The sequence below is a fragment of the Anabas testudineus genome, chromosome 1 (assembly GCF_900324465.2).
Source record: "Anabas testudineus chromosome 1, fAnaTes1.2, whole genome shotgun sequence".
Taxonomy (NCBI): domain Eukaryota; kingdom Metazoa; phylum Chordata; class Actinopteri; order Anabantiformes; family Anabantidae; genus Anabas; species Anabas testudineus.
The window spans coordinates 13,563,520-13,587,897 of NC_046610.1; the positions used below are offsets into that span (position 1 = coordinate 13,563,520).

At 39.2% G+C, this 24,378-nt stretch overlaps 3 protein-coding genes across 5 annotated transcripts; 2 read left to right on the forward strand and 1 right to left on the reverse strand.

Annotated features, from left to right (window-relative positions):
• The first annotated feature begins 1,534 nt into the window (after positions 1-1,534).
• On the forward strand, positions 1,535-4,063 carry LOC113162295. Of its 2 annotated transcripts, none has more exons than XM_026360356.1 (5): positions 1,535-1,598; positions 1,718-2,146; positions 2,620-2,754; positions 2,930-2,991; positions 3,180-4,063. In XM_026360356.1, exons 1-5 carry the CDS (start codon positions 1,562-1,564, stop codon positions 3,297-3,299), a joined length of 783 nt encoding a protein of 260 aa, XP_026216141.1. In that variant the 5' UTR covers positions 1,535-1,561; the 3' UTR covers positions 3,300-4,063. The 2 variants fall into 2 exon arrangements, with proteins under 2 accessions (XP_026216141.1, XP_026216142.1); XM_026360357.1 differs by having other exon boundaries at positions 1,536-1,598; positions 1,730-2,146.
• A 3,283-nt stretch (positions 4,064-7,346) lies between these two features.
• LOC113162318 lies at positions 7,347-9,072 on the forward strand. Of its 2 annotated transcripts, none has more exons than XM_026360384.1 (5): positions 7,347-7,397; positions 7,551-7,937; positions 8,213-8,350; positions 8,544-8,608; positions 8,714-9,072. In XM_026360384.1, the coding sequence occupies exons 1-5, from the start codon at positions 7,361-7,363 to the stop codon at positions 8,759-8,761; spliced, it is 675 nt and encodes a 224-aa protein (XP_026216169.1). In that variant the 5' UTR covers positions 7,347-7,360; the 3' UTR covers positions 8,762-9,072. The 2 variants fall into 2 exon arrangements, with proteins under 2 accessions (XP_026216169.1, XP_026216170.1); XM_026360385.1 differs by having other exon boundaries at positions 8,547-8,608.
• A 4,063-nt stretch (positions 9,073-13,135) lies between these two features.
• On the reverse strand, positions 13,136-23,538 carry stim2a (tromal interaction molecule 2a). Its single transcript, XM_026359993.1, has 12 exons — positions 22,983-23,538; positions 21,034-21,164; positions 19,638-19,749; positions 19,428-19,539; positions 19,213-19,328; positions 18,674-18,851; positions 18,408-18,585; positions 18,153-18,314; positions 17,913-18,013; positions 17,565-17,818; positions 17,142-17,328; positions 13,136-16,995 (listed from the first exon to the last, which is right to left on the reverse strand). The coding sequence occupies exons 1-12, from the start codon at positions 23,104-23,106 to the stop codon at positions 15,564-15,566; spliced, it is 3,087 nt and encodes a 1,028-aa protein (XP_026215778.1). The 5' UTR covers positions 23,107-23,538; the 3' UTR covers positions 13,136-15,563.
• Positions 23,539-24,378: the final 840 nt, after the last annotated feature.

Consider the following 24,378-nt stretch of genomic DNA (forward strand, 5'->3'; position numbering starts at 1 on the left):
ATCTGATCTAATGTGGACGTACTGATCAAGATAAAATATCTTTCAGCAGTCTAGTCAGGATGGTGTCTAAGAGACGTGCAATTTATTTGTAAAGAAATGCTTATGCTGACCACTTTTTGTGACCACTCCTGAATGATTAAGGCAAGTCCGGTTTACCACTGATGGTCTGAAAAAGAATGACGAGGTGACAGCAAAGTCCTGGAGAGCGTTTCTGACTTTAGGTAAAATTGTCCATCAGAAAATAGAAATACTTAGAGTAAATGTTTCAGTTACTCTTTGCAGAGGTGACATCTGTTGAGCATTGCTTTTACCTGGAGAAAATGCCCCACATGTACAGTACAGGGTAGACAAGAGGGTGCAGATGATAACACCAGCATCAGCTGTACACCACATCTAAAACCAAATCAAAATCTGACACAGATCGAAAGCATGCTTACACAACTTTCTTTTCATATGTATACATTTCAAATATGGGGCAGTGGAGACTTTAAGGAAATGCCTACGCCAGATCAGATATGAACCCTGTACCTAAACTTAAACACTACCTACTTCAGATAGGACGATAGTTTCCACATACAGAAGCAGTTTGCTGTTTGTTTCTAACTGATGCATGACAGAAATAGAGAGCACATCCTTCAATAAAGCAATGTGAAACCACTTTAGTTTAGAGTCTGGACAACTCTTGGGCCAAAAATATAAGCCATCACATCAAGTTCACATAGGAAAACAATAGAGACTGGCTTTGTTAGTCTAAGCAATGCACATGAAACAAGACAGAAGCCTTGGTAGTGAAGTTGAAAGGAAACCCACTCATAACGATCAGTATTTATTTAAAGGCTCTCAACGCCCAAAGGGAATACAAGCAGCAGTTTCTTTCACCAACAGGCCATGAATATGCCTACAAGTACTGAGACGATTGGTGAAGAGAACAAACGCCTCAAAGAAGCTTTAAAAGATTGTGACTACCCAAAGTGGGCCTTTGTAAAAACAGCTACAAAAAGAACAGGCACTGCATCGCAGTCGCTCTGTACATGGGTACGGCATCTGAGAGACTCAGGACAATCTTCAACAGTGGCATCTCTGTCTTTTTTCAAAGTCACCACCACACAGAGACACAGGTTTTTCTGCCACTAGGACCATGCACAGAAAGTAGCAAACTGTGGTGACCTACACAGTGGGAGGACAAGCTACTGGTGAACAAAAGCACAGCCAGTCATAGATGAGGCAGTTGTTTGGGTCAATACTTCCATCCAACAGTGCTCCTACTTAATATTGGAAACATTTAATGTATAATGTATAATGTATAATGTATAATGTATAATGTAACGTGTACATGGTGCCCCCCTTAGTGAAAGGTGTTGTAAAATTTCTTAAGATTTTATCTTGCTAAATCTGTGCCAGAACCTTATGTAGCATCACAGCATCAAACAACCACAGACGCATTTGTTCCATTCAGCCAGCCAATCAACATTTGCATTTCCTTTAATAGATACGTCTGCGCAGGTTTAACATGTGAGTTAGAACAGGTCGACTGTCTTACAACTTCAGCTCTTCAGCGCACATGGATAAGTTGTATACTTTAATTATCTTTCTCTTAGGTAAATTTCTGATTTCTTGTTATAAAGTTAAATTTAATAGAATAATCTAGTGCCACATTTTCTTGTTGTTGAGTAAAATGCATTAATAAGTAAAAATGAATAAATACCTGCTTCTTTAGTTTCTATTTCAGGAGTTAATGCTACCAGTCAAGTTCAGGTCTCTGGACCTATGCTGGAGTTGCCTGTCAGACTAGGAGACAACATCACTCTCTACTGTGACTGTAAAACATCTAGCGGAGTGTACATAAGGTGGTACAGGATCTGTTCTCATGTGAACCAGCCTTCACTAGTTCTGAGCACCAGATACCCACATGAAATGGAATTAATGGACAAAGACGACAGCAACGGTTTTCTGAATCCCTTCCCTCGTTTCCATTTTGTGAAAAACCAGTCCTCTGAATCCTACGACCTGCTGATTTTGAACATCACTGATTCTGACGAAGGCCTCTATTACTGTGGAACTGAACAGCTGAAGGTGGAGGATGAGATAAAACTGAATCAAAAATATGTTTACAGCTACAGCAATGTCACAACCAGGATCTTTTTGTGTAAGTAAATCTGGTCTGACTTTTCTTAGTTGTCTAAGCAATAATTCACAATTTGATTAATTAATCCCCAAAAGGTAGAAAAAACGTAATGGAGAAGGCAAAAGCACTGTTCCCGAACAATACTGCATGTACAATATACACTTAATAAATAATGTTTTTTTTTTTTTCAGATGTAATTTGTTCAATTAGACTTTGATAGTAGCCAAAAGCAATAAAGGTGGATCAAACAGGAAAGGGTTGATGGGTCACATTTCATAAAAGTTATTTATCTATTTTGTTTTATTTTTAAAATTTTAGAACCAGCAAATTTATGTTGATATTACTGTGGAGTGGATGTTTATTTAATAACAAGTTTTTTAGATATATAATGCACAGATATCATTTTACCAAGAAAATTCAAAATAAATCATTTCATGAGATAAGAATTACAGCTAATCGACATAACTTTGTTTGGTTTTGTTTTGTTTTTTCAGTTGAACCGCATTATCAAACGAATCCTCAAGATTGTGGTCTGTGCTGGAAACTGCTGTTCTATTTGTGTCCGACTTGTGCTGTTTTCTCCTCTCTCCTCTCCTCCCTTCTGGTTTATCACTTCAGTAAGAAAACAGGTATCTGCTCCGTTGTAGTCTTCTTCCCTTAGTTCTCTGTTATGCAAATGATCAGATCTCTTCTCTGGATATATTTTTTGTTTTTATTCTACTTATTACACAAAACTGGCTTCAGATAATTACGCTTCTCTCACAGTTTTCCAGGTTGATAATGATGCTTTATATGTTTCTACAGGTAAAGACGGTCACTTTAATGAGAAAAGATTTGAAACCAGAGGTCTCACAAAAGAAAATCAGGTAATTTATGGGATTTATCCTTTCTAATAAGTATTATTTCGACCAGTAGCCATAGGTTTTGTTTTTGAAACTGTTGAACAAAACACGCTTCAGACATACAATACAACAACCAGCATCAGTGAAATGAGATAAGTTATGGTGTTACCAGTACAAGATCATACATCTAAACAACAAATGTCAAATCTCAGGATGAAGATGTGTGTTATGCTGCACTGGAAATCCGACAGGCGTCAAAGAAAGTGAAGAAGACGGAATCCCAGAGTTCAGATTTCTGCACTTATTCCGACATCAATACCTGCAGGATGTAAAGTGTGTTTGATTACAAAATGTAAAGTGTGTTTTATTACAGAAATGAAAATGACAAATTTTGTAAAATCATAATTGATATTTATGAAATTCTACTCAAGTTAAAGTGAATCAGGAGTCGGCTGCCTGTTTAATGCAGGTACTATGTTCATTTCTGTTTCTCAGCAAAGGCACTTCAGCAACTTCCTGAAGATGCATTTCACATTTGCCTTCTCCCATCACTTTGTGTAACAGTAACACAGTATATGAGTTCCATGGTAATGTGATTGTATTACATTACACAAGTCTATGTCATAGTACAGCAGCTCAGTTAGGTGCTAGGACCATGGAACCAGGGCAAATACACTTCTATACAAGTTCAGGCAATGCTCAGTACTCAGGTGATACAATCTTTCCTTTTCCTTTTTATTGCTCTCAGATTTTTCTTTTTTTGTTTGTTTGTTTGCATCTCAGGTGCCTGTTATGAAAACTACTAAATGTAGACTATGTAGTTGTTTATAATAATGCATTTCACATGTAACTATGTAATTTTTTTTGGGCTTATGTAGTGCCAGTGAAATGTTTGAATACCAATATCTTTGATGTCATAATGATAACATTTTACAAATGTGCACAGCTTCTATACTTATCTTACAAATCACATGGACCCTACCAGGTCCACTTTGTAAGACTGCATGCCGCATTATACTTTATTGTTCCCCTTATATCGTCTGCTCTTGGGTTGTTTGTTGTTTGTGGTTGTTTGACCTGAGGTTTCTTTAATAAACTATTATTACTTCCAATGCTGTGAAGCTTGGGTGGTGAAGGCATCAGCAACAAAACTCAATGAGCTGATACGAAAAGAAGAGTCAGTCAGAAAAACCTGCACCAAACTGCCTATGAGCTCAGAGAGAGATTAATGCAAGCAAGAACAAAAGAAAGAAAAAACCTGCTATGTGTGCATAGTTTAAAAACTAGTTTGTCAATAGTATTTTTTTTTTTAAATATCAATGGTGAAATAAAAATCCTAACTCTTAAGATATTAATTTGAAAATTAACATAAAATATCTAAACTGTTTTTGGTTGTCGGTGTTGCTGGCTGTTCATATCACACTTAATTTTTGTTCTTTTCTTCTTATGTAGACATAAAATGTAATGTAATGTATGTACAATAGAAAGAAATGCAGCTTTCAGTACAGGTTATATTTTAACAATAATAACAAATGAACAAGATTAGGCGTGTCCACTTACAAACTAACTAGTCTCCACTAGTTAGTTAGTTTAAATAATAATTAAGTATGGTTACAAAAGTGTTTGGTCATAGACCAAAGTGCTGCACAAACACATTGTTTTACCTTAGCTAGAACTGTAGATGAGTTTCTGTTTCTCTTAAATTAGCAGTCAGCCCTTTGAACAATTTAAATGTGCTGGAGCTGATTCTGTGACACAGAATAAGACTTATAGTTAATATAGTATATAATTAATCTGTGCAAAAAAAAAAAAAAAGAAAAACCCACATAAACTAATATATCTTATAACTTAAATGTTATTTAAAGAATTTATTAGAATCAGCTTAGAGGACACCACTGCCAGTCCACCGCAGGGCAGAATTACAGAGACAGACAACTGTTCACATTCACATTCACGCACACAGAGTGATTAAGTAACCCTAACCTAACGTGCATGTCTTTGGAGGGGAGAACTTCTACTGTATTTGTATATGTGTATATGAGTTGTTTGCTGAGACATGCAGAGAGTGGTTTCATCAGTCATTGAGGTCATAGTGAAAATACAGTTTGCTGTTTGTCTGCTTCTTTATATCAGAAGCACAAACAAATGTGTTTGCATTAATTTGTAATAAATGTGAATGGATTGTGACATGTATTCAGCATTTTATATATCTTAGTCTTCACTCTAACTTATATTTTGTGTCTCTACCATCCATGAGGGGATTATTCATTGAAAATGCGAAACAAGTAGAAACAAATCAGATTCTTGTTTGTCAAAAACACGTTTTGTTCTTATTCCGACACAGCAAACCTCGCACGAATATGCGGTGAACAGAGAGCTATTTTAAAACAAGCAGATCACACCTCAAGCATACTTGTGCATGCACACAGGCAACAGGGAACAGGCTGCATCACTTTATCTATGTTCCACATAAAATGAAAGAGCGCGGTGGTTGTTGCAAGTTATGACCAAGGAGGTTTGAGACTTTTTTTTTCTTTCTGTCATCTCACCTCCTCCTCCAGTTTCCTCTGAGGCCGTGAGAGAACGTCTGCGTCTAGACATGGATGCAATGATTTTTAGTTGTCTGTCAACAATAATCTCTTTCCAAGAGTGAAGAAAGGGTTTCTGGGTCTTTAAATGCTTTTCATTACAGCCTGATTTCATTCATTTGGAAATTTGTGATCCAGTTAATCTTCTCCTTCCATGTATAACATTTATTTTAGGAGAATATTCATTTTTAAAGTGGAAGATGTGATCTGAGCTTTAAAATGTGCATCAGTTGTATAGAAAGAAGAAACATGGATCTGAGTTGGTATACAGTGCTGTATAACAATGCTGTGTTACTTATGCAGCTCTTCCTCCAAAAAGAACTGATATTACATTATAGTTGCATAATAATTGCAGTGTCAAATTGTTTCTCGTATGGAGCTCCCTCATAGTCAAATATTAAAGGTGCATGCCGCATAACTGCAGCGTCACAGGTTTTTCATAAAGCACATGCCCATTGAGATTTATTTATAGAACAATATTAATATCAATTGCCATCAAATATAGCTCAAGGAACCACTGTGACAGAACCTGTCATGGACATTTGTCATGTTCATGAACATGTAAAGAATAAGAAATAACAAGCACCAAGATGAGATACTTCGTAACAGATGTAGCTGCTTTCATTACAAGACACAATAAAATCCTGAATGATGTCATTTAAAGTACAGTCTTCAGACTCTATATGATTAAAAAAGTATGCCTAGAAATCTGTTTTTTATAATCTGTAACTAGCCCACAGTTTATTTTAGAGTCACACAACAAAGAGTTTACAGATGAACTGTTTTTAAAAACTTATTTCAAATACTTACAGAAACATGCAGATGGTGTAAGATTGAAGTTAAAGTTTTAAACTCTCCTGACCTCTAGTGGAGGTGATGAGTAACAACCCAGAAAAGCCACCAAAACCCAAATGTTTCTCCCACGGCAGTGTAAACGAAATTATATTGTGCACATACATATAGTAGTTAATATCATGACAAAAAAATATTTCTCAGTTTTATATGATCTACCTGCAATTCAGTGTAAAAACATATATGCCCCTAGTGGAAGAAATACATGAAGCCAGTAGAATGTGTTAAATCTTTCACTAGATTCAGTTTATGAAGCAGAGATTGGATATTGAGTGGTGGAAATTGCCACCAAAACAAGGACAAAACAAATAAGTATATTTCTTGCAGTAACAACACAATATTACTGTACCTTAAAACAGAATAGGTTGTCTGCTGGCAATGCTTATTTTCATTGTGACTAAACAAATCACAGGAACCAGTAATACGAATTACAATATGTTAACACCTATCAAAGTATCACCAGACATTATTACAGGAACAGCTCATTAGTTCATCACAAAACAAAAAACATGACAAGCTAGTCCCTTCTTCTGGATAGAAGGGGAAACATCTTCATGAACTTAAAACAAGTCCAGTTGCCACTGAACAGCATTTTTGGGATAACCAGTAGCTCCATGACTGAGAATCGGTGTAAATCAGTCTGCTATTGTGTCATATATTTGTTGTGCAATGGAAACATGATCGTAGGCTATGATAAAGACTGTTAACAGGAAACTCACGGCTCTCATCTAGAGCAAACACACCAAAAAGGCTGTAGATTGTGCTGTAGATTGTGTTCTCATTGAAACATTTTTGCTCTACATTGACCAAGTCTGCTTTTACCTTGTAGCAGCCATTTAACTAGCCAATCACCACCTGCATTTCCTTTAATGGAAATAACTGCACAAGTATAAATGGCATGCATAAGACATAATTCGTGATCTCTTTTGTCGTGCGGTCCCTGGTCTCAACATATGGATTGGCTGTGTATTTTCCTCACTGTTCTCTTGGGTAATTTGTATTGAATACGTGAAGATAAAATTAAGTCATTCCGAATAACATCGTTTCGTACATTATGTTTTGTTTTGTGTTGTGTTATGCTGAAGACTAAGCTGCAACCGTGATTTTGTGTTTTCTTGTTCTCATTTCTTTTTTGTATTTTAGCGGTTTTCTGCCATCTTAATCAGACCTTTGCATCTGTGTTGGAGATGACAGTCAAACCAGGCAACAACATCATTCTCTACTGTGACTGCAAAGTGTCAACTGGAGTTTTCATAGTTTGGTACAAGAACTGTTCCCATAAGAACCATCCTACTCCTCTTAAATTAAAGAGAACCACAACTAACTATACTGATCCCCTGAAGTTCCCCAATTTTCACTATTTGAGGAACTATTCTTCTGACTCCTATGACCTTTTGATTTTGAACATCAATGACTCTGATGAGGGTCTCTACTACTGCGGAACAGAGGAGAACAAGGTGGAGGATAAAGAATACATCAAGTGGAAAACTATTTACAAGTATGGCAGAAAGGCAACAAGGATCCTGTTGAGTAAGTATTCTGCACCGAACTACTGACTCATCACTCAGTGGCATTAAATTACATTTTAAGTTGAACATATGAAATTGTACATATTGTGTAAGGAAATATTTAATAGGCTTGTATACAGAACCACCAAGGGATTTCTTTAAAATTAGAGATATGAGGTATCTTGCAGTGTTGCAGGTTTGTTTGTTTGTACTGTAGCAACCACAACATTATTTTTTTAATTGTTTTGTTTTTTCAATATAAAAAGTAGTTCATATATTATACTGTATTTCATCCAGATACTGACCCATACCCTGAGTGCAGCCCATGCACTGTGTGTGGCGTGCCCTGGGTCATGATGCCGTTCGTTCCAGCCTTAACTGTTCTCTCCTCTTACCTCGCCTTCATTTTGGTTTATCACATCTGTCAGAAAACAGGTAACCAGATTAATTAGGTTTTTCCTCTATTTTTTTCGCATAGTTGATGTTTTTATCTGAATTAGTTAATTTTTTTATTTTGAGAGACGTAAATATAACCAAAACCAAAGATACAATACTAAATATTGTTATATTTGTAAATGTAGTTTAGTCTCTTGGGAACTACTGTAAAATAATGCGGTATTCATTTTAGCAGGTAAACAATCTCAAGATCTTTACAAAAGAACCGGCACCAACGGACCAACAAGACACAATCAGGTAACTGTCTGTACATTATATGCTTTCATTAGCATTATTTTTCATTTTACCTGCTATGTGTTTATCTTTGTATATGTTAAAGGACAAATGTCTTCCTTCTTTCAGGATGAAGACGTGTGTTTAACTCGAGTTGTGTTTCACATCCGACACTGATAAACACACCATTAGACGGAGGACAATTCCATTTCCATTCAACTCCAAGTGTTCAAATTTAGGTCGATGGTTTAACTCCTGGTACCTGCTCTATGTATTCTTGCATGTATGTCCTGTGGTTTAAGACATGCCGCTGAACTAAGTGAGCAAACAAAAGATTAAGAATTTGTTTGTCAGCCAGTAGACAACACACTTTCACACTTTCATAGCTTAAAACGTCCTATTACAACTGTCATGATTTAAAACATGTTCATATTTTTACTTTCATCATATCACTGACTTAACTAACTGTTTTGCTACGCTCTTACATACTGAATTATCTTTTGTAAGCTGTGCTAACAAAAATAAAATATTTTCAAACACCTCCTCTCTGTGTACACACTTCACTGCACTGTATTTCAGAATGCAATATATTTCTACATACATTAATGCAAATTAAAATAAAGAATATGAGAAATGTACACCTTGATGATAAGTTAACATCAGTGTATAGTAATTGCTTGTATTTTTACACTTTTGTTCAGTTATTATATTATATTACAGGGAGTGCAGAATTATTAGGCAAATGAGTATTTTGACCACATCATCCTTTATGCATGTTGTCTTACTCCAAGCTGTATAGGCTCGAAAGCCTACTACCAATTAAGCATATTAGGTGATGTGCATCTCTGTAATGAGAAGGGGTTGGTCTAATGACATCAACACCCTATATCAGGTGTGCATAATTATTAGGCAACTTCCTTTACTTTGGCAAAATGGGTCAAAAGACGGACTTGACAGGCTCAGAAAAGTCAAAAATAGTGAGATATCTTGCAGAGGGATGCAGCACTCTTAAAATTGCCAAGCTTCTGAAGCGGGATCATCGAACAATCAAGCGTTTCATTCAAAATAGTCAACAGGGTCGCAAGAAGCGTGTGGAAAAACCAAGGCGCAAAATAACTGCCCATGAACTGAGAAAAGTCAAGCGTGCAGCTGCCAAGATGCCACTTGCCACCAGTTTTGCCATATTTCAGAGCTGCAACATCACTGGAGTGCCCAAAAGCACAAGGTGTGCAATACTCAGAGACATGGCCAAGGTAAGAAAGGCTGAAAAATGACCACCACTGAACAAGACACACAAGCTGAAACGTCAAGACTGGGCCAAGAAATATCTCAAGACTGATTTTTCTAAGGTTTTATGGACTGATGAAATGAGAGTGAGTCTTGATGGGCCAGATGGATGGGCCCGTGGCTGGATCGGTAAAGGGCAGAGAGCTCCAGTCCGACTCAGACGCCAGCAAGGTGGAGGTGGAGTACTGGTTTGGGCTGGTATCATCAAAGATGAGCTTGTGGGGCCTTTTCGGGTTGAGGATGGAGTCAAGCTCAACTCCCAGTCCTACTGCCAGTTTCTGGAAGACACCTTCTTCAAGCAGTGGTACAGGAAGAAGTCTGCATCCTTCAAGAAAAACATGATTTTCATGCAGGACAATGCTCCATCACACGCGTCCAAGTACTCCACAGCGTGGCTGGCAAGAAAGGGTCTAAAAGAAGAAAAACTAATGACATGGCCTCCTTGTTCACCTGATCTGAACCCCATAGAGAACCTGTGGTCCATCATCAAATGTGAGATTTACAAGGAGGGAAAACAGTACACCTCTCTGAGCAGTGTCTGGGAGGCTGTGGTTGCTGCTGCATGCAATGTTGATGGTGAACAGATCAAAACACCGACAGAATCCATGGATGGCAGGCTTTTGAGTGTCCTTGCAAAGAAAGGTGGCTATATTGGTCACTGATTTGTTTTTGTTTTGTTTTTGGATGTCAGAAATGTATATTTGTGAATGTTGAGATGTTATATTGGTTTCACTGGTGAAAATAAATAATTGAAATGGGTATATATTTGTTTTTTGTTAAGTTGCCTAATAATTATGCACAATAATAGTCACCTGCACACACAGATATCGTCCTAAAATAGCTCAAACTAAAAACTACTTCCACAAATATTCAGCTTTGATATTAATTAGTTTTTTGGGTTCATTGAGAACATGGTTGTTGTTCAATAATTAATATAAGAATTTAGTCATTCAGTTCTATTGGATTGTGATTAATATTTCCATATTATCTTTATCACAGATGCCATCCACAGATAAAATAATACTTTATTGATGCAACACCAGGGAAATATGTCACAACAGCTCAGTGGCAAAATGAAGATACTGTACATCGAGAGAGGAGAGGTGAGGGAGAGGACGATGTCAGATGTTCTGGTTTGTCTGCTAGGAAGCCAGTGCAGAGATCTAAAAAGTGATGTGACATGTCCTTTTTGGCTGATCAAAATGAGACTGTGTAGCTGCATTTTGGAATATCTGGAGGGGTTTGATGGTGCATGCTGTTAACCCCATCAGTTCAGTAATCAAGCCGAGATATGACCAGATCATGCACAATGAGTTGTGAGGGTAGGGTCTGATCTTTCTGATGTTGAAAAGGTCAAATCTGCATGCCCTTGAGACAGAGGAGATGAGGTTGATAAAGCTCATCAATGGTCTCCCCCAGGTTCCTGCGAGACTTAATAGGGATAGACCCTATGTTGTTACTGATGTTGGGCTTTATTAAAGGTCTAGCAGGGAAGACAAGAACATCTGTTTTGGAGAGGTTGAGATGAAGATGCCTCTCTCTCATCCTAGCAGTAATGTGGGCGAAGCATGCAGAGATGCGTAGTGAGACAGTGCAGTCATCTGGTGGAAATGACAGGAAGAGCTGTGTGTCATCAGCATGGCAATAATAGTAAAAGCCCCGTGACTGGATAACGGAAAGTAGGGATGTAGTATAGATGGAAAAAATAACGGACCAAGAACTGTTCCCTGTAGCACACCAGTGGGGAGGCAGTGGGAGTTAGAAACCTGCCCCTGCCAAGATACCTTCAATGTACATCCCGTCAAGTAGGACAGGCCAGGCCAGAGCTGCCCCAGTGATCCCCAAATCAGAACGTGTGGAAAGGAGCATCTGGTGGTTGATTGTGTTAAAGGCTGCAGATAGATCACATAGAATTAAGACAGAAGATTGAGCTGTGGGTAAGACCTGTCCATGTCATCACACATCTGGTTTCTCGGTATCGCTATCAGCCTGAGGTCTGAGCTCCGTCTGTGCGTGTGTTTTCTTGCCACTCTACATAAACAATAGGGTTCAGTTAGTTAGTTCAGTTTGCTAAACAACAGCCTCCAAAATACCCACAGCACTACAAGTGATAAATCTGCATTGAGTATTATGATCTAATAAAAGCTTTTGCTAACAGCCAACACAGGAAACCAGGGATATGCCTTACTCACTGCTGATCAAACCTGATAAGAAGTATCAGATACCGTAACTTGCTAAAGTGATTTACTGTGGGTTGGTTGTCCACATTTTTATTGGTACTGTATGAGTTTTGGTGCATTCATTTTTCCTTATTGTTGGTTATTTTTTATTACAATATGTGTTCATACTTTACTAACACGAGTCAGGTGGTTTCCAAATAGGTACCATGAAATAAAAGGTGTACAATGAAGTGAAGTTAACAACATTATGCTGTCAGTAACATCAGTATAACAGGAAACCCTCACAGTGACAAGCACCTTCTCATCTGACCACAGAACTCAATACACAGACAGATTAAAGCTGCAGATTACTCGCCTGTTCGAGGTGTTGATACATGACCTCGATTAGAATCCTACATGTTAACAACACATCAGCAGAATGTATGCAGTTTCTTCCGGTTGCTGTATTTTGTCAAAAGTGTTCAAAAGAGATTCTTAACAAAATTAGTGCTATGTAGACTTTGTGTAAGTCTGCTTTGTTTGTAGAGAGATGTATGTGATTTAATACACTGACTCTTCAAGATACCAGCACCATTAAGTTCATATTCAGGATTCACTGTTCCTCTAAATTATTATGTCTTAATTATTAATTTATGTTTATTTCCTATTCCTTATTCCTTATTTCCTGTCACATTGATGACTATTTGTCAAATTAAAGTGGCAAAAATTATTCAGAATTCAGAGCATGGGACCTTGGGACATGGGACAAATAGCAGAATGAGATAGAGGGTATGATCTCTCAACTAGTTGTCTTGTCCTAATGACTCAAGTTCCTCAACAGTAGAGAGTTCCTGCCGGTCATATGCCCTAACGTGACCTGCATGTTCCCGGTTTTTACAGTGTTATAAAATACCGTGCATCGTACATCAAACAGTGTATACTGACTTTCATGCTATATTTAATAAGGGGTCTTCAAGCTTGAACACAATTGAAGTGAAAAATAACAACATCCGAAATAACTTTGAAGCAATTTATTCAAAGCAAGTAATTTTAGAAAAACTCACAATCCAAGAAACCAATTTAACAAGTTAGACTGGTAATCTGAAAGTCACTCAACAGTGTATATGTGTTTTTAAAATAACAAAACAACTAAGAACAGCACTTTTATGTGTTTTTATATTACCTTACACCAGGATCATGATAGTAACATTAGCAGTAGTTCATAGTATCATAGTGATATTGCCCAGATATTGCTCAAATGTTTATCTGTTCATTTAAAGTACACATTGACAATTTCCATGTCAGTAATGAGCATAACACATATATACAGTCAAACATGTGGCCCCAATTTAGTTTTTTAAGACCACTGCTTTGTTGGAGTGTAAAGCACAATGAGTTTTGTCATTATGTGGCATCACTCCAATCCACTAAACTTCCTGAATTCCTTCCTTAAAAAATGTCGATAGAATTGTTGTGACTAACATAGCAAATGTGGACATTGTGATCTTTAATATCACCAGGTTGTGTTAATGTTGTGGCTCATGTCTGTTAAGCTATTAACACCAGCAATAAAAAATACACTCAATTGGGGGAAAAACAAGGCATTTAGCAAGTAAACCGAAACATACTGAATAAAACTTGGGTTGACCTGAGCCAAGTCACAGAGTTAGGATCAGGATCGGGTTTATAAATTGGTAAATACTAACGACCTGTAATCTATGTGACTCCCCCTGGTAATCCAGGTGAAACGAAAGATCATATGTGTGTGTCTTTAGTTTAAGCAAATTTTGTTTGTCTTGTCACAACTGGGCTCAAAATAAGGACAAATAAGAGGACCACACATGACATTTAAGTTCAACTACTTATTTAATTTAACACAAATCAAGCACAGAAACGTTAAAATGTGCTAATCTGCAATGTCAGCGGAGCGGTGAGTGTATGTATGCATGTACAATGAAGTGAAATGAAAACAAAACAAACAAAAGGCAACTTAGGCCAAATCACAAATTATACGATTCCACCTGCTTTTAAGCCTGAAGGAGGAGCCAAGGCAAGGATGACTTCCTGCGAAAAAAAAGTCCAAGAACTGCCCACACAAGACAGCCCAGACAGGAAGTAAACGGGGCTGTCACGATCTATACCTGTGACATTTTATGACCAGTTAATTCAGCAAAACCAGGTCATTCCAAAGGGTCGCTGTAATTTACAAAAACAATATGTTATTGGGTGTGTATTTCAGCATGAACTTTGAAAAGAGTGCTTAGAAAAGTATTAAAAATGATTCTCTGTTGTGCAAAGCAAAATATTGTACAACCCTGAAAACTGGATTTCAGATCCTACAGTACATCTCTCTAGTAACAGTAACAGTTAAGACTATAGAAGTAAAACATTGTATCTGTTGTACAGAAGAGCAACATGAGTTTAAACATAATTTTAACAGCCAATCATATGCAAAGCATGAACAACTCTGCATCTAAAATATATATAATATTAACCACATGTTTACATAAGACTTACTATGATAGGCGAAAACAGATCGTCTTCAAATATAAATTCTTAATGTAAAAACTATCAAACTCTCCATTCAGTGCCATATTGATATTACATGTCTTGAATAATTTGTGATTTTTGACTCTTCTTGACATTTTTTTACAGACATTATACTATACATGTCTCTAAAAATCTTTTAACACACTCAGGCAATAGAAACTTGATATACTATTCAGTATGGTTCTTTTCTTCACTTGTGTGCTTATTTTCTGGATTCCACAGGCCCAGAAACTGGCCATCTTTTGGTAAGACTATGCTTTTTAAAATCCCCACATACAAATGGGTGGCAAATTAAAGGAAAACCCAGCATCTCTTAGTAGGTCTTAGGCCACCACATGTCGCCCTAACAATTTCACTGTACTTTGGTACAGTTATACCTCCGAGCCAGCATACATATGGCCACCCAAATGTTGCCTGGCCTGCAAAGGTCAAAGATCAAGATCACAGTAACCTCATGTTTCTTTTTACCAGGTTTCGTTAATGCAATATATCAGGAATGGTTGGAGTGTATTTCTGACCCAATCGTCTACTTGGACTCATGGAACTAATTAGAATATGAAACCTGAACAAACATGCATGTAAACAGCAACTTGACTGGTTGGTGGAGGCATTATTTACTGCAAGGCAGTATTTGTAGGTTTTACAAGTTTCTGGAACTCTACAGGAGGTAATGAGCATCATTCTTCCAAACGATATTTCCTGGATGATGGTGGTGGTGGACACCACTGTCTGACATGGGTTGAGATCTGGCGAATGCAAAGGTCATAGTGTATGATTAACATTTTCATATTAATGAACGCATTCAGGGACTCTGTGATGTGTATAGTTGTATCTGATGTTATGTTTCTGCAGAATTTCCAGATTTCCCTTTAATTTGTCACCATTCTGTTTCCTCAGTGAGGTTCTGAAATGTAATTTTTCTGAATAATAACATATTATCAATAAAAGAAAGCAACAGAAAATAAGCCATTTTCAGGTAATTGTCAGAGTTTCTGAAGGCCACTTTGAAGTTTCTCAGGAGGCGTTTCATTTTTCTTTTTAAAAAGATTTTTTAGCTTCAGGGATTTCTTGCTCTTTTCTTTATCCTTGCTTCTCTCATCCTTAGTCTCAGTTGGCCAAGTAGGACATGGGAGGGCCACTCGTGGTGGTAGCAGTGGTGGCTCCACCTCTGTTTGCAGCTTGTTCTGAGACAGGTTAGGTGCTGAGGCAGAGAGGCTTGTTGGGGTTGTAGGCACGGAGCTGTAGGATTTCTCAAGGATTCCATCATACACAAGCTGGCTCAATGGGCCTGAGGATGACTTACACGGCACCTGAGAGGTCATCATAAGGTCTGGCTGTCCAATTTGACCTGGAGCTGAACTTGATTCAGATGCTCCCATCTCCTCCCTCTGAACTGATTGTTTAGGTATTTCCATTGAAGCATGGACTCTGTCAGAGGAGATTTTGCCCATGACATTGTCTATGGAACTGTCAGTACCATCTGTTGGTAGTTTTCTCCTCCTGAGAGAACCAGCTGGGATCTCAAGTTCATCTCTCAATATCCTCTTACTGATGGATGCTTCTAAACCGAACGCTTCCTTCTCTGTAGAGCTATCCATAAGCGCTTCAGGTTTTTCTCTGGGTAGCATCATTAGGGAAGCGGTACCTGTACAATACTCCAGTTCATCTCTAGATATCTTTCTTGGTGGTGTTCTGGCAGTGTCGACCATTTTGTCCATTGCTAATGCCCTCACAGAGGAATCAAGCTGGCATTCTCCTTTATTCCATGGAAGTTTTTTAGAAGCTGTGTCCAGGGACATTCCCATAGAATCTCTCAAAATCCTTCTGGATACAGAGTCAAATGAATGCTCACCATCGTCTTGCATCATTTTTCTTGTGCTGCTGTCGATTGAAGTTCCCATCATATCTCTTGATATCCTCCTAGGTGCCACATCAGGTGATGATTCTAATTCATTCCAAAGAATCTTTCTTGCATCCCGAGATAAATCACACCTTTCTCTGTATATACCCTTTGATGTATTGTCCATCAAATCCGCTTTTAGGTCTCTCTCCAATTTCCTACCTGGAAATTCTGCATCTAACTCACTGGATAGTGCTCTCCTAATATCTATGGGAACTTCAATCCTGTCTCGGGATATCTTCCTTGATGTTGTGCCTATTAAAGACTCTTCTTTGTCTTTTGCCATTGTCCTGCAGGTAATATCTACAGGAGCATCAGGCTCCTCTACAGAAAGATTATGAATGGGCAATTCCATTTCTTTTGTCAAAGGCTTTGTAATGGAGCTGTCTGTAAGCAACTCAGTTCCATCGTGAAAGAGCTTTCTGGGGGAACTGTCAATAGTTGGGTTAGGGTATATCTTGCTGAGAGAAGGTGAAGTCATGTAATCTGTGTCTGAGAACATCTCCTGGGAATTTCTATTAATGAAAGAAAGAAAAGGAAGAATAAGGAAAAGAAAGGAGTAAATTAAGGAACACAGGGTGTAAATGTGTTGTTGAAATAGTGTTTTAGCATGTGTGTAAAAGCAAATTGGCCTCTAAAAGTTGTGGGCAAGCACACATACTGTTTCTTTAGAGTTTTCAGGAAGATCCCCTCTTCCTCATCGAAGCAAGGGTACGGAGCTCGGATGGGAATGAGAAGATCCGGATCAGAGGAGATTATGGCGACAGGTGGCTGAGGGATGACACCGTGACGCCGTGATCGACATATGGTGGATCCTCGTGATCGTGGGGAGCGCTTCAGTGGTGAAACTAGAACAGGAGAAAGTCAAAGACCAAACTCAGCAAAACCGATCAATCCGCCTCTAGTTTTCAACCTTTAAGATCAGGTAGCAACAGAAACTGACACAGCCAAATTCATCATTGACTGAAAGCATGGATGCTATATATGTTTATCAAATTTAAACACAACACACAAATGAAATGTAATTGAATACTTTGCGGAAACTACTGGATCCAAGACAATAATAAACATTCCTGTCACCTACCTGGCATCTGTGGCAACATAGGAGATGGAGAAGGCTCTAACAGATCCTCCATAGATCCATGAACAGAAGTGTGGTATAAACAAGATGACTGGGGCAGTCGGGGAAATCCCGGAGCAAGTGAATCTGAGTAGAGCTGAGCAGTGAGGTTTGCTAGGCCAGGGTTCCTGATGATGGGGAAGCCACAGAGGCGCTCGATCTGTTGCCAGCGAAGAAGACGCTCCCGTAGGCAGGCTGTCACCTCAGCCAAAGCATTTCTGTTGATGGTTGAAAGGTGTGTTCAAGATACAGCATGTGTTAAAGATTTATTGGAGCACAAACAAAGTCTGGGAGGATAATCGTGTGACTCACTTTGCCTCCAGTATCTTGTGGTCAACCTGGTCCAAAGAGGAGCTGTGGGCAACATGGAGAGTCCCCAGCACAGAACTCCTTTTCTTCTTGATCCTCTCTGCCTGCAAGAAAGTAGAGGCTCTGGTTTAGTCAACTAACTAAGTTAGTTAGCAGACATGTATCCAGAAACACTCTAGAAACTCTCAATCTGATATTAAAAAGGATAAAGGTTATTTTGTCTCTCTCTTCTTCATTCATTACCTCTTCCTTGGCAGCAGCAAGTTGTAGTTCTGCACTCTGCTTCTTGACATTGTAGTACTGGACTTCTACCTCATGTGTCAGCTGCAGCCACTGCTGAAGAGCCTCTGAGACAGTCCAGCTAGCATGCATGTCCTTCTCCGCCTGTTTCAGAGCTCCACGGATCTGATGAGATGGAATCAGAAAATTGTTTTTCAACTTGTTCAAACTACAAAGTTGATGCTCCATTTAAAGCAATCGTTTGTTCCCCGTCTCTACCTGCTCCAGCTCTTCCTCTGCATATCGGAGGCGGCTAAGCTCAGTAACAGCTCCCTGCCTCAGCTCGTGCAGACGGTAAGCTTCTTCCTGTGCTCCCATGATCTCATCCCTCATCTTCTCCTCCAAGTTTTGTTTCGCTTCCGCAACATTGCGCTTCTCCTCCTGAGCTCGCTCCAGTCTGAGCAAGGAAAACGTTGGTGGTGTTATTATAGATGGAAAAAGTCCTTTAAATAAATTAGAATAGTCGACAAAGACTCTCTACTCACTGTTCCTGTAGATCTATGAGGCTCTGTTCAGCCCTTTGCAGACTTTCCAAATCTTTCATCATCTTTGCTATGTGGACTTTACTTGCTTTATTCTGGGCCTGAGCAAACCAGCAGCCTCCAACCCCCATCACCACAGATACAATTAGCAGCAGGTCCTTCATGTAATTATGAGGGATACCTATGGTGAAATAAAAGGTTATGATTACTAATGTGGAATTTCACAACTGATGGGATAATGGGTAATAAGGCTAATTTAAGAACTTAGAGGAAAAAAACACCTTTTATATATCTGTGCATGTGTCCAGTGGGAACGTTAAGGACATTATTCATGGCTTTGTTCTGTTGTGCTGAAATGTTTAAATTAAGTTCTAGTAATTACTTGCCTCCTAAGAAAAGCAATACAGTGGGAGTGTGTCATTTATTCTCTTTAGTAAGGCAAATCAGTGGAAAGCAGTTGAGTTTGTAGGTTTGGAAATCAGAGATGTACATTGAGACCCATAAAAGTAAGGAGGAGGAAGAGGGTGAGAAATTGTTCTTACGTGTAGGTGGTCCAAAAAGGACAACATCCAGAGCTTTGATGTTGAGCTTCTGTTTGTCTCTCTGGTCCTGTACCTTCAGCTGGCCACTCAAGAAGGAAGGCTCATTAGCTGCAATCCTGCACACAAAGGCAACACAATGTCAATATATGATTGATATGACACTTTGACATGAGTCTTAACAACTTGTTTTTACACTGCTCATTGACTATTCTCACCTGGGGAGTGTGTTTCCGTTGACCTTAAAGTCTTTAAAGTTTCTTTCATACTGTGGCAACTCCACAAACTCCCTGAGCCAGCGAAGCACCTCATCCTGAGTCCAATTGTGTACTGAAACATGATGCAAAATGTGAGACAGAGTTACCTCTGGGAACAAACACACACACTTTCTCTCTCTCTCTCTCTTACACACACACACGAACACACACCTTCAGACGACTTCCAGCCTCTCCAGAGCTCCTCCACTGTGATGTGTTGGTCTTCTCTGTGCAGGTTGCTGTGCTTGTTGGTCTGCTGTTGCTTCATGTCTTCAATAATAAACTGCAAAGATGAAGGGATACAGAAGAGGAAAAGAAAATACAGACACATTTCAGACTCTAAAATAGCCAGGTTAGGGGTCACAAGCACATAACATTAGCTAAGCACGAAGTCTCAGCCTTCCTGTCCAAAATAAATTGGGTGGGTGTTGTGGTGTGTTGTGCACTTGGCTTTCAAACTAGGAATAAGGAGTGGGTGTTTTGAGACTGACTGAGGCTGTATTTATTTAGAATGGATGCAGATGCACGAGTGTGTATTGCAAACTTGTGACAGTGACTGCGTGCGCGCGTGTGTGTGTGTGTGTTAGCGCTGTCTTGGAATGTATCCTTGGCTGTAAATGGACGCCTCTTCTGATGGCAAGAGGAATCTTCGGGGGACATGTTCTGATGAGCCCAGGCCCCTACCCTGACATTGCTATGGCAACCGCAACCTGAACCCCTGGATACTGTATCCCTGAACTGCATTCTGGAGGGCTAAGGCGCTCTGGATTTCTGGGTTTATGACCAAAGCCACACAGAACTAGAGAATCGGACTCAGGCTGGACTCTGCACAAAATACATTTTTTCCTCTGCAATATTAAACTGAACACAAACATTTAAAGTGACTCAATGAACAAAACATTATTAACGTGTGCACGAACATGCTTTTGGTAGTACACACAGATACAGAGTGATATACATAGATAAATGCATTTTCAGTTTTGTAGGTTCTCAGTAAGACCAGCAGTTTTTCAGCTCATTAACAAAATTAGCATGGGACAGGCAATATACTGTATAATACTGTATTAAACATCCTTTTGTAATATATAGACATTCCAATCACCATTAACATTTACTTGATTTTTTTCATGTATACTTATTTTCATTTTGGCAAATACATAAATACAAATAATGTACTTTTGGTAAATCTATAGTCTCTCTCTTATTTGAGTATTGTGCCACTGAGTCAAGCAGCACATTTTGTCAAGTTGTTTGTGACAACTATAACAAAGTCACTGAAGAAGAAGGTAAGCAAGAATCAGGTCACATTAAGAAGAGTTAAATTCTTAAGTACTGACTATGAAGGTCACTAGTGTTCCACTTCTGCTAGTCCAATTTTGTCACTGAGCCAAAAGCAAAGTTATACGGTTGCTATCCTTGAAGTAGCACTTGACTCCACCACCAGCCAGGACACCTGTTGTTGTACTGCTTTACCCTGTCTGCCTCTTGCAGGCACGAACATACACACAGAGACACACAACATTTAGGAAAATGGGTGAAACATTTCATATAGAGTCTGCTTTTATACCTCCACACTTTCCTCCACCTCAATCCCTCCATCTTGGTCATCATCCATCATCTGATGGATGCTCCGCAGGGCCTCCAGGCTGTAGCGATCCGCCTCGCTCATACATGGTGGAGACACCGCCATGCAGGGGTCTACATAGGTTAAAATGGCATTTGATTTAATTGTTATTCACCTGGGTTAATCTATAAAGTCGCTTTCATTGTTCATTAATAATCCAGCTAAACCAAGTTGATCACCTGAACAATAAATAAGCACAATTCTATATGTTCACTGTACTGTTTAGACCAGAATTAGAGCAATGTAATAATGTGCACATTTAATTATTAGTTCTTTGCCTGTGACATCACAGATGTCTTTATCCGAAACATTTTACTGTTTGTGCTATCAATTAATTATTTCTCAACTATATAGAGCTTCCCGTTGGTCTAATGTATGTAATAAGCTGTATGTAATATATTAAAAGACACATCATTTAAACTTTCCAAATGCAATTCTGAAACTTTCCTCTTTCTCTTTTATTTCTGCCTCTATTATCTGTTGCTAATAAAAGCAAAAATTAAATCCAACAATTTCTATCTACATATATTGTAAAAGGTAAATATGATAATTAGTAGAATCACACTATCACTTCCAAATCCATGGCTGGTAAATAGAAGTTTGGTGAGATTCTTTTGTCAGCGAGATTTTCCAGTAGAATTCACTCCTCAATTATTTAATCTCTATTTATTTCTAAAAGAATATGTGCCATATACATCACATTAAATTAAATATGAGTATGGTGCCACTGAGACAAGCAGCACATCTCAGTCTGCACCAGAGCTACACAGCAACACTAACGCATGGGAAAATGACGCACAGCTTTCTGTCATCTGTCAGTCTGCGTCAGAGGCCATTTTGGTCTCTGCGACTCCAGAGAGTTGGTGCTAAAGGGACAGAAGGTTAGAGGTCTGCCAGTTAAACCCATATTATAGTCAGGTTGCTAACAATGTACAGAAGACTAAAGCTATGGGAAAAAGTGACTTATGTGGAACAAATCATCATGAAACAAGACATGTTCACTAAAGGTCAGCACTTAACAACTGAATTATTCTATTGGAAGATGTTCCAGTGACATGCATCACTATACAGCTAGGTAAACATCTGGCATGCCAAGGACACCATCTAAATATAGGATGGTGGTGAAATAACTTAAGTGCTTGATTGCTTCTCATTTTGCACATGGATTTGTTATGATATGACATGAGATTGTTATGATATGACATGATATGAGAGCTATTTTTAGACAATAATGTGATGTAGTAACTACCATACAATCCCACGGTGGCACGGGTGGCACTGACACATCTCTTTATTTCTTTAAAGCCTGTCCTGTCCGGCAGAGCAGCATGTAGGCCTACCATGGAGTACTGGACGCCTTGTTGTGCTGGACAGTTTTGCCTATTTCAAGTGGAGTATGTGTTGATATTCAGGCGTAATTAGGGTGTAGTATACTCCTCTTGATTGGCTGTCACTGACACTTAAAGAAATGTCTTCCATATGGTTCGTTTGGCTTGTTTTATATCCAACATCTGTGAACATTTATGATGAACGTAGAAACCAACAACACTGCTCTCATTGTTGATGATGAAACATGCATTTCTCAATAGTGCTGTGATCTCTCAGCTGGACTGTGAACAGTGTGTGTGTGTGTGTGTGTGTGTGTGTGTGTGTGTGTGTGTTATCTGTCTGTATGCCTCCCCCCCCCCACTACATATGACCTGAGTTGAACTCTCAGGTGAACTGATTAGTGAGTCTTGTCCCACTACTCTAAAAAGTCCATGGAAAAGATTTAGGAGCCTCATACAATGTAGAAAGAAGTGATCTATGAAACTATGATTACTAAATGTAAAACTAATCTCAAAATACAGGCGTCAGGCTGCTGGCTCGACACATCACCCGCCTTCTCTTACCTGTCGGATCGAAGCCTGAGTTTCCACCGGGGAGGCTGAAGCCCTGCAGGTCCCCGGCGCCGTGCGCGGCCACGAAGAGCGCAGCGGGGAAGACGAGGAGCAACAGAGGGGACAGAGGCAGCATCTCTTCAAAAAGAAACACTCAGACAATTCATGTATGGCATTAAACCCCGAAGTGTTAGGCAATCTGAGTTTCTATCAGTCAGAAGCAAGACCGATAGACCTGAGAGGTCAGGCGAGGTGGATCACAAAAAAATATTTCAACCGCTTTGAAAAAGTTCCCAGTAACGATTTACAGAATCATCCAAATAAACAAGGTGTCCAAGCCCGTAGATACTGCAGAATCAGACAGTGGGTCAGAAAAAAAAAGTAGGAAGTGATAGATGAGATAGATCCAGTATAATAAGCCTAGAATCCAGCTGAGGCCGCGCACACACACACACACACACACACACACTCGGTGTCCGTCTGGTCCAGGCTGATGGTCTCTGGTCTCTTTCTAAGCTCGTCCAGTTCTCTGTTCTGTCGCTTGTCAACTTTTTTCCCATCAGACAGATCGTCGTGGGACGTTAGATCGTCTGGGAACTGACTCCCCCCAGTTCAACCCCCTTCTCCCGAGCGCCCCAAACGCTATTACATGTCACAACCCCCCACCCACCCTCTCCCCAGCGCAAAGGTGTACATGGAAGCCAAAAGACAGACTGTGGGTGCTGCCAAAGGACAACTCATTTCGAAACATCTCATTGATGTGACGGGAACCAGACCCAGGCTCCTTTGGGAGTTTTTGGTTGTGGCACCATCCGCAGTAATGAAAAAGGGAGTTCAGTTTTTGAGGATGTTGTTGGATGTGATCACTGGTGGGGGTCACAGCTGATTTGCAAACACTGATTTTAAAGTGGAACTGATCAGATCAGGGTAAAGGATCAGTAAAACCTCCAGAAAGCTCAGCATCTAGTATTATTTATCTAAGGTGCTGCTTGATGCTCAGGATGACCATGCCAGGAACAGCATGGTTTGGCTTGGCTTGGTTGTCTGGGTCCCACAGTTACATCTTTGATGACAGATCTTCAAACTATGTGAATCCGACTACAAGTGACCGGAACTGCAACCGTAAAGAAACATTCATTCTAATAAAATGATTAGCAGGAACATTAAGAGAGGGGTGGCCTTAAACGCACCACACGACTCCTCTTGTACACACACAAACACCAACAGTAACAACGCTTCAGGTTTCATTCCTATAATGTTGCTCCCAGTCTAAAAATAGCTTTGTCAAATGCTTTGACGTCTACTCTGTGTAGTTTGCTTAAATGGTAACTTTGAGAAACAGAAAGAGAAACTTACATTCAAAAGTCCATTAACAATACTCAATAGTTAAATTCCCAAATTCAATGAA